The sequence below is a fragment of the Nematolebias whitei genome, chromosome 1 (assembly GCF_014905685.2).
Source record: "Nematolebias whitei isolate Nwh7 chromosome 1, NemWhi1, whole genome shotgun sequence".
Lineage (NCBI taxonomy): Eukaryota > Metazoa > Chordata > Actinopteri > Cyprinodontiformes > Rivulidae > Nematolebias > Nematolebias whitei.
The window spans coordinates 42,500,125-42,510,344 of record NC_056498.1 but is presented as its reverse complement, the minus strand read 5'-3'; the positions used below and the strand labels follow the sequence as shown (position 1 = coordinate 42,510,344).

General features: G+C 45.2%; 1 protein-coding gene across 1 annotated transcript in view; it reads right to left on the bottom strand.

Annotated features, from left to right (window-relative positions):
- LOC119417985 (F-box only protein 41-like) overlaps positions 1-10,220 on the bottom strand; it is a 22,452-nt gene that overhangs the window by 7,149 nt on the left and 5,083 nt on the right. The window contains exons 3-9 of the mRNA XM_037685264.1: positions 8,627-9,121; positions 7,831-7,910; positions 4,426-4,498; positions 4,146-4,337; positions 3,324-3,472; positions 2,714-2,880; positions 2,398-2,624 (exon numbers count right to left, since the gene is read on the bottom strand). Of these exons, the coding sequence (XP_037541192.1) occupies positions 2,398-2,624; positions 2,714-2,880; positions 3,324-3,472; positions 4,146-4,337; positions 4,426-4,498; positions 7,831-7,910; positions 8,627-9,121 (1,383 nt within the window). The remainder of the gene's footprint in view (positions 1-2,397; positions 2,625-2,713; positions 2,881-3,323; positions 3,473-4,145; positions 4,338-4,425; positions 4,499-7,830; positions 7,911-8,626; positions 9,122-10,220) is intronic.

Sequence of the window (10,220 nt, the reverse complement as noted above, 5' to 3'; positions counted from 1 at the left end):
CAGGAAGTACACAAAGTACAGAGGTTACACACAGGAAGTACACAAAGAATATACAGAAAAACACAACGTCCACAGTAATGTCCTCAGACAAAGAGATCGTGCACGGGCCGAGGCTAAAACACAAAACTGGAGCTGACTGGGTTCACTTTCATCAACTTCACAATAAATGTACGTGTAAAATTAAAAAGTGTCAAAGTTTTATTGATCAGAAACCACCAAAAGTCTAAAGGATCCAAAGAAGTTCTGGAATACGGTGGGATCTGCTCCTGGTGGTCTGCCTTCTAGACAAAAGACAAACTTCTTGTTCACAGTCTGCAGACCTGACTGGTGAACGTGAAATGACTTTAATGAACATTTGATTGAACTCCTCTGACTCTGATCCACCAGTGGAAACCAGTGCACCTGCTGAAAATGTGTTTGATGTGACACAGGTGTGTGTCTGTGAGGTGCGTGCTGCGCCACAAAAACCACCTGGTCCAGAAGGTCTGGACACCTCCTTTCAAATTACCAGCTGATTTCATCCATGAGCTTTAACTTGTGTTTTTAATCTGAGCCTCGTCTCAAACAAACTTCCTGCATTTGTTCTTCTATTAAAAACAGGTGAGCCATCAATCGTGATCAATTATAGACCTATCTGTAAATTATAGATTTTAACCAAACTCTTTGAACAGTTCAGCTTTTAGAAACAACGACTCTTTGAAATCAGGTTTTAGGAGCAGCTGCTGCTCTGCAAGTTTTATTGATCCATCCAAGGCATTTGATTGATTATTGATCCATCCAAGGCATTTGATTGATTATTGATCCATCCAAGGCATTTGATACGGTGGATCACAGGATCCTGGTAAATATTCTCCTCAAACTGGGCATCTTCAAAGAAGCATCTTACTGGTTTGAGGATTATTTAGCAAATAGAACACAGTGTGTACAGATGGCTGGAATAAGATCAAATGTAAAAAAAAAAAAAGAAAAGGGCGTACCCCAGGGCTCTGTCTTGGGGCTCATCTTATTTACAATTTACATTACTGCACTGTGTGAAAATGAGCAAAATGCCTCCCACCACTTTTATGCTGATGACTGTGTAATTTACTGTTGTTCAAATTCAATTGATCAGGCACTTAAATTCTTACAGGCTGCTTTTGATGAGGTGCAGATTCATCTTGAGCAACTAAAATTGGTCTTAAATGCTGATAAATCTAAAATAATGTTTTTTATTTAATTTGTCAGTTCCATTGCAGAATATCCCTCTAATAAAAACTGCCCAAGGTAAAGTTCTCGAGAGGGTCTCCAGGTATAAGTACCTGGGCTTAATTATCGACGAGAGCTTTCTTTATATTTCATGTGAAACACCTAATCTCCAAATGAAGGTGAAGCTCGGGTTCTTCTTCAGAAACAAATCATGTTTCTCCCGTAGAGCTGAAGCTTCTGATCACGGCTACTTTGGTACCAGTACTTGACCATGGAGATGTTGTCTACATGTGAACTTCAAACAGTCGTCTAGTCCTTGAATCCAGTGGACCATTGTGCATTAAGATTTATTACTGGTTATCTTACTCCTCACTGTGATCTCTGATTTAAAACCAGTATGTCCTCCCTGTATAACACTGGATGACTCTGGTGGACACGTCTCTCGTGGACCTGCTTCACATTATTTATGTACTTTTATTCAAAGAATGGACAGAAGTCACGCCTCACGCTCTGAGGACTGTTTGCATCTTCATGTTCCTCGTGTGCGACCAGAAAAAGGTCAGAAAGATTTGAACTTTTCTGCCCCTTCAGCTTGGAGCTGAACTAAAACGGTCATTGTTTTAAATTGTTATTATTACAACTATTGCTGTCACACTGTATGTCTTTATATGTTTCTAAGCATCTTCTTGTCTTGTTTTTATGACGTGCGCTGCTGCCTGTTCTTGGACAGGTCACTCGATCTTGAGCTCAGTGTTTTAAATCTGGTTAAATAAAGGTTTAAAAAATCTGATGTGTAACAACCTCATTTATTTTTCTGTCTCAAGAACATCTGGATGAATTTTAATGAAACGTTCAATTCATACTCATCAGATTTTGATCTACAGATTATTAACTTTTAGAGTCAACTGGATTCAAGATGGCCGCCACAGCTAATCAACCTTAAAACAAAAACAGTTCTACCAGTCAGTTTTACTGGTGAGGTAAAACTGGGTGTGGAGGTAGCTGAGAGTTACCCCCAACACAAACTAAGAAATACTCACCTTTGCCTAAAACTTTGACCCTAACTTTTGCCTGTTAGCAAAATATCTTTTGATGAAACCAACAAAACTTCTCGGTGGTCTGTCATCAACAGGTCGGCTGATTTAAAAGATCTGAGCTTTAAATCAAAATGGATCTGACTGACAGCGATGAAGATAATCAGAGCTCCTCTACCTCTGCGGACACTCGAGCGTCCTCCAGATGGAGGCGTGGCCAAACTGCCGGGTGCCTGGCAACAAACCACCAATCAGAGCACACCTCAGCCGCACGCAGCCGCGAGAGCACGTCCAAATATGGGAAGATGCAGAAAAGCCCCGCCCTCATCCTCAGGGTGTCCGCCCCCAGGCGTTGCCTGTCACCATGACAATGAGAGGGGGTGGAGCCAAGAGAGGAGGACGTGTCTGAGAAGGAAGAGACAAATAGAGCTTTTATTTTGAAACAACAGGAAGTGGCTCAAACTGCAAGACAAAGATAAAAGTTGAAGTTGCACCTGATCCAGGAGTGTTGATCCGGGCCGAGACGAGCCTCCTCATCTCAGTGCTGCTCCACAAACCCTCCTCCTCCTCCTCCTCCTCCTCTTCCTCCTCCTCCTCCTCGGTGCTGTGGTGACGAAGGTGTCTTTGACTCCACGTTCTCCCCCATCCTTCCTCCTCCACCCTGAAAACACAAGACGAGGAGCAAAATCCAGATGAATTCTTCAGAGGAACCGGATGGAGTTTTCCAGAGATCTGAGACAGAGACAAATGTCCACCGTCCAGCAGGACATATTGCCGAAGGACACCGGTTTAAAGAGAACCAGGTTATGGTCCTGGAAAGTCCAGATCTGAGTCCAACTGAAATCCTCTGGTTTGATCGTTAGACACAAATGGCACCTGTCCAACCTGAAGGAGCAGGAGACGTTTGGACACGAGGACAGGACCGGATGTTCAGGTTGGACAGACCAGGATCATGGAGATGGACCTGAGAAGACCTGATTCCATTATCCTGGATGAACATCTGGTTTCACTTGCTGTCCTCTAAACGGTCCCGTCTCCAACATTTGTTTTGACGTCACGTTTGGACCCGATTCTACAAAAATAATCTGGTTTTTAATCACGTACCAGAAGACCCTCTGCCCACCTCCTCCTTCTGGTCCGGTCCAGGATGAAGCATAGTGGGACGGGTGGAGGTGGGCCCACCCCCCTGAGCCCAGAGACAAGGTCCTCATGTGTTCAGTCAGAACGCTGGAAGAGACGACCCGGGTCAGATTCTGTTGGGATCATGGTTTCAGAGGTGGAGAACTTCTAACGAAAACGTCTCATTTCTTGATTATTAGCGTTAATATGTATTTTAATATATATGTTTAATATTTATTTTTAATATTTCTAATAATATTTTAATATTTTTTATATTTGTTATTTTTATTTTTAATGCTTAATCTTTTATTTTAATATATATATTAATAATTTAAATATTTAGTTTGTATTTTTATCTTTATTTGAATATTTTTAATATTTATTTGAATATTTTTAATATTTAATTTTTATTTTTAATATGTATTTTAATATTTTTAATCTTTTTTATTTTTATTATTTATTTTAATATTTTTAATGTTTAGTTTTTATTTTTATCTTTATTTTAATATTTTTTATATTTATTTTGATATTTTTAATATTTTATTTTTATTTTTGTTGTTCCCGTGAAACAGTTTAAAGAGTTTCTTATTTGGACTTTGGTCGTTTGGAGGGCAATGAGATCCGGATCAGAGGTTTTTAAAGGGACTGGGGTACCTGCAGTGACGGGTCTGAAGCTGCTCTCCGAGTCCAGAGGAACCTGAGACGCTGCAACATCTCTGGAAAACAACCACGGAGGCAGAAACGTAGTTGGAGCGACATCCGAACCTTTTGAAGAGTAGAAATAAACTAATGTAAAGTTTTCTCCACCCTGTTCCCAACGGTTTCCTGCAGCTTGCTGCTGATGTCATCAGCTGATCCATGGTCCGCCCCTGGTCCCAGTCCGGGTGAGACCTCCTCTGGATGGGTGAATGGTTCGGGGGACAGGAAGTGGTTCTGACTGAGCAGCAGTAAGTGCCTCTCAGCGCGCTCGGCCCGGTCCAACAGCGTCTCGATAAAAAGCTGAAATCAGAAGGAACAGAATTTACTGCAGCCTGCCTTCAACGCTCCGGGCCTTAAACCGGGTCAGAACCAGGAGGTCCGCAAGTACCTGCAGTCGGGATTTGGCTTCAGCTTCTTTCTCGGCTGTTTTCCTTAGAAAAAGTTCGACATCGGCCATTTCCCTGAGAAGCACAACACATTTTGATCATTATGTGACCGTCCGTCCAGCCGAGGATCAGCTTCAAGGAGATCTGTGGAGATCCTGCAGAGATCCTGCAGAGCACCGAGCTGGTGACAAGTGGATTTATTCACAAATCAAGTCATTAATTCCTGATCTCTCCTGATGATTATCTGTGTTGATAACACTACCTGACACTGGTGTTCCACAGGGCTGTGTGCCATCACCACTTCTCTTTATACACATGAGTTGCAACATAAAAACAAAGACTTCCCATTAACTAAGTCTGCTGATGATATGGTCCTAGTCCTGGTCTGAAAGACACCAACAGCCCCTCCTAGTCCCAGTTCATAGACCAGCTCTCTGACTGGTTTGATGACAGTTTTCTGGACCTTCATGTCAGTAAAACCAAGGAGCTCTGTCTGGGAGGCAGAAGGACAGCAGCCAGAACCAGACCTGGTCTGTCAGGAAGTAGAGCAGGTGACTGAGTTTAAATACCTCGGAACAATAATGACAACAAGTTGACCTTTGACCCCAACACTGACTGTATTTACAAACAGCCAGACAGCGTCTCCACCTTCTGTATAAGCTGAGGAGCTTTAACACAAACAACATTATCTTGTAATCAGTGCACAGGTCACTGGTTAAAGTGTTGTCTCATGGTATGGGAACCTCCCATCCAGAGACAAGAACAAGTTGTTCTGGGTGGTCCAACTGGTATCACTGGTCATCAACAAAACAGTCAGGTTCTGGAATAAAGTCAGTCCAGGTTCACAATGAGACAACTCTTCCACTGCAACTATTATTCAGGTTGGAACCATCAGAAGACTGCTGGTTCCACTGGGGAAGATAAATAGAAAAAAGGTCATTAGTTCCCAGGTCCTGTTTAAACACAGCCTCACATGATGCCTCACATGATGCCTCACATGATGCCTCACATGATCCCTCACATGATGCCTCACATGATCCCTCACATGATCCCTCACATGATTCCTCACATGATGCCTCACTAGATGAACCATCGTCTGCTCAGATGTTTTCATGTTTATACATTATTAAAGTCTTATGGCATTTTTTAACTTGTGTTGTTTTTTATGAGCCAGATGTCAAAGACAGATCTCCATCTCTTGGAATGTTATGGACAATAAAGTTTTATTGATCGATCAATTTATTGATTGATTGTTCGATCAATTGATTGATTGATTGATTGATGTTTTCCTTGAAGGAAATGTACTTTTCTAAGCAGAAAACAACAACTAGCCTGACCTTTAGCTTCTTTCCTACGTGCTAACGTTCTTTTCCACATCAGCTGGAACATCAAGACATTAAATGTGGTTCGAGGTCACGAGACAATCAGACATGAAACCTCAGCATCTGACCTGAACATCCACAAGGCCCCGAGGAGCCAGGCCTCGCTGTCATCCTGCATCTCCATCAACATCCCACCGCAGAGCAAAGTGTGTCAGCGAGACGCTAACAGAACCCGACGTGTCCTCAACACGACACTCAGCCTTTTGCTTCTGGACGTGCAGAACAGAAAGACAGTTTGTCCCAAACTCCAGTGTTGGGTTCTCTGTCCTCGTCCAGGAGTGTCCCAGTGCTCCATTTCTAATCTGAACGTCTTGGTTCCGTCTCGGTTCTGGGTGGCATTCTGACCAGCATCATTTCCTTGTCTCTCGCTCTTCTCACTCTGAGGTCAGTGGAGATAACTCCAGGGCCAGATTCCTTGGGGGTCTGATCTAAAGTCAGGTGTCAACACCACCGCACCAACCCTGGGGTTCTCCAGGAACACCTCAGATACAGAACCGTCCAGGTCCCAGACTTCTAGGAGCGGGACCCAAGTCTGAAATGACGTGGAACCTTACGGTTTGTTACTTGGGAACATATTTTGCCGGTAAGGCCTTCGAACTGGTTCACACTTACACCAAGGTCCAAGACATCCTGATGCTGCTCAATAATCCAGGTAGAAAAATCCAAAAAAGTTCAATCTGGTCCTCTGGACATTCAAAAGAACAAAAAACAAAACAAAGCAAAAAAAAATGTAGAAACGTTTCATCTTTCATCCGAGAGACTTCCTCAGTCTGAGGTGCTGTATTCAGCTCAGTCTCTTAAATAGCACCTTCTCAGGGTGGATCAACCAGTTTGCTGCTGACAACCAGAACCAGCTGATCACATGCTCAAGAAGGACCATCAGCTTAACAATGGATCATTAGCACCTGATGGCTGGCTCCAAGACCCACCCTGAACAGTTCAAGTTCAACATTAGACCCTGGAGAAGAAAACTGAACATTCTCTGTACCTTAAACAGAATCCATCCATCCATCCAACATCCATCCATCATCCAACCATCCATCTATCCATCCATCATCCATCCATCCACCCATCTATTTATCATCCATCCATCATTCAACTCTCCATCCAACATCCATCCATCCATCCCACATCCATCCATCAACCATCCATCCATCATCCATCCATCATTCAACCATCATCCATTCATTATCCATCTATCCATCATCCATTGATCTATCCATCCAAACATACATTGATCCATCATCCATCCATCCATCCCTCATCCATTTATCCATCTATCCATCCATCCATCCATCCCTCATCCATTTATCCATCTATCCATCCATCCATCCATCCATCCCTCATCCATTTATCCATCTATCCATCCATCCATCCATCCATCCCACATCCATCCTCTCCTGAGGACTCCAAGGTGTCTCCAGACCAGCAGAGATGTAGTCTCTCCAGCGTGTCCTGGATCTTCCTCGGGGTCTCCTCCCAGCTGGACATGTCCAGAACACCTCCCTATGGAGGCGTCCAGGGTCCATCATTACCACATGTCTGAACCTTCTCAACTGTCTCCTCTGGATGTGGAGGAGCAGTGGTTCTCCTCTGAGTCTCTCCTGATAACTGAACTTCTCCCCCTGTCTCTAAGGGAGAGTCCAGCTACCCTGCAGAGGAAACTCATTTCAACCTCCTGGATCCACAATCTCGTTCTTGCAGTCTCTACCAGAGTTCATGACCAGAGGTGAGGGGAGGAACGTAGACCGACCAGTAAACAGAGAGCTTTGTCTTACAGCTCAGCTGATGTTTGAGTAGTTTTTAAAAATAGAGTTGAGCCCCACCGAGCCCCGTTAGACTCAGAGCTCACAGGATGTTTGTAGTCCGGTGTTTAGGACAGGAACTGGCAAATAATGGAAACAAAACCCTTCCAGGTACCAGACCCAACTCCTTCCATGGGCGTGATGTCTGCAGTTAATGCACTGAGCCTCCAGACTTTGACTGACTGTAGAAATAAATAAAGGAGTTGTTGAGGATACCGACCGGTGGCGCTCGAGCAGCTCATTCTCCTTCTCTGTCAGCTCCTCCTTTAATCGCTCCATCAGCTCCACGGCCGTCGACACCTGCCGGAGCAGGAGAAAATGCTCAGAAACAAACAAAAAATGGTTTATTTCTAAAATTAAACACAATACGGTGATAAAAGTCAGTCACAGCTTGTCTTGGACGGTTTTTGTAGTTTTACAAAACGTTCAACGAGTCTGCTGATGTCACACAGAAACAGAATGTTTAAAACATGTTGACGATGTTCAAAAGGTTTGTTTCTGTAACCAACAGAGTTGTAGTAAGACTTCGCTCAGGTTCTCCCTGGAGACTGTACCTTCCAATGATTCTTGTATTTTAGCTCAAAACTTTTATTCAAAACAGGAAGTGATTATTTCTAATTTGTGGCATCTTCACTGCCGTGAAGGAAACTCACACGTGTGACCAGCGCAGAACCTCCTGACACTCACGCTTCTACACTTTTTCAAATCAGACTCACAGTTTTCACACGCCAACTGTGTGAGGCTTACTTTTTAGTCTGTAGTTTTCGTCTGCCTCTCATTAATTTGGCAGTCGGGGAGTGAGGGGCACAGGTGTGTGGTTACCATGGCAACCTTAATGAGAAGCTTGTGCCCTTTTCTTTGGGTCAGATGTAAGGACTGAAACTGGGAGACAAGTCAACCAAAGTCCAAGACCTTCAGAAGGTCCAGAACTGTTGACCTGGTCCACTTCAAAACATGACAGGAAATGTGGATTGTTGGATCAGGACTTTTGAACAGTCCTGTATGGCTCAACCCACCTGTCTGGACAGGTGAGCTGTCCTCTCCTCCACCTTCTGCTTCTCAGTCCTCAGTCTCTCCCTGCCCCGCCTCTCCTGCTCAAGCTCCGCCTCCCGCCTCTGTAGCTCCGCCTTCAGTCGACGGACGCGGCGGTTCACCCTCTCCTCCACCTCCGCGAACGTCCGGGCGATTTTATGATCCAGCCCCAGTCCCAAACGCTCCTCCAGCCCGATTCCCAGAGACAGTCCAAAGTCCAGACCTAGCTGGACCCCCACCTGGCTCCCAACAGAAGACCCAGCCAGGACCAGAGCGCTAGTCATGTCCTCCAGGGGGCGTTCAGGGGTGAGCAGAGCTCGATCCGATGGGCTGAACATCTCCCTGAGCAGCTGGACGGAGGCGGATGAGGAGGCGAGGTCCAGACAGGCCAGGGAGAGGCTGCGGAGGTCCGAGCCCAGAGAGGAGCTCTTCTTCTGCAGGGGGAGCAGAGCCCGGGGTCTGGAGCTCCTGAGCCGGGCCTGAAACGAGAGGTGCAGTTAGTGCTGGTCCACCAGAGATCCAAGACCTGAATCTGGTTTTTACACCTGAGGAACACAAACATTGATCATCATCAAACACCAAGAGTCCTCGAAATTCCTCGCCTGCAGGGCCATGGGATCAGACCCCGCAGAGTTCCTCCGCCCTCAGAGCGTGTCAGCTACGACTCTCAGCGACTACCACACCCAATCTGAACTCAGTATCTGTAACACTGTTGGCTAGGCTGATTAGCTTCGCCCACCATTTTGAATGAAGTTGACTCACTTTCATTAAAATGTGTCCTTGGGTTCATGAAATATTTTGCTAACAGACAGACCCATGAACGCAGTAAGGCAGGACATGTGCAGATTTATCAAATGGAAACTTCATTAAATAAATTTTAAATGTTTTTTCTCCATCCAGTCTGAAGTCTAAACTATGAGCTGCATCCTTGAGGTCAAAGGTCAAACAGGAAGTAGGAGGGGGGAGGAGCCAGGGGGGCCCATGGTGGCCTTGGCCCCCATAGATTAACCTTCAGCCACCCCAATCATTTGAGGAAACTTTACTTTGAAACAACATAAAAACTAAAAAGCAGAGTTCAGTCAAATGATAGACGTGGTTGCTTTACATAAATATATGGGGCGGCCATCTTAGATTCTGACATGGTGAGACAACTTTTGACTGGAGCTTTTGTTACGCCTCGACGATACGCCTCGACGATACGCCTCGACGTTACGCCTCGACGTTTTGCCTCGACGTTACGCCTATACGTTACGCCTCGACGTTACGCCTCTACGTTACGCCTCGACGTTACGCCTCGACGTTACGCCTCGACGTTACGCCTATACGTTACGCCTCGACGTTACGCCTCTACGTTACGCCTCGACGTTACGCCTATACGTTACGCCTCTACGTTACGCCTCGACGTTACGCCTCAACGTTACGCCTACACGTTACGCCTCTACGTTACGCCTCGACGTTACGCATCGACGCTACGCCTCGACGTTACGCCTCGACGTTACGCCTCGACGTTACGCCTCGACGTTACGCCTCGACGTTACGCCTCGACGTTACGCCTATACGTTACGCCTCGACGTTACG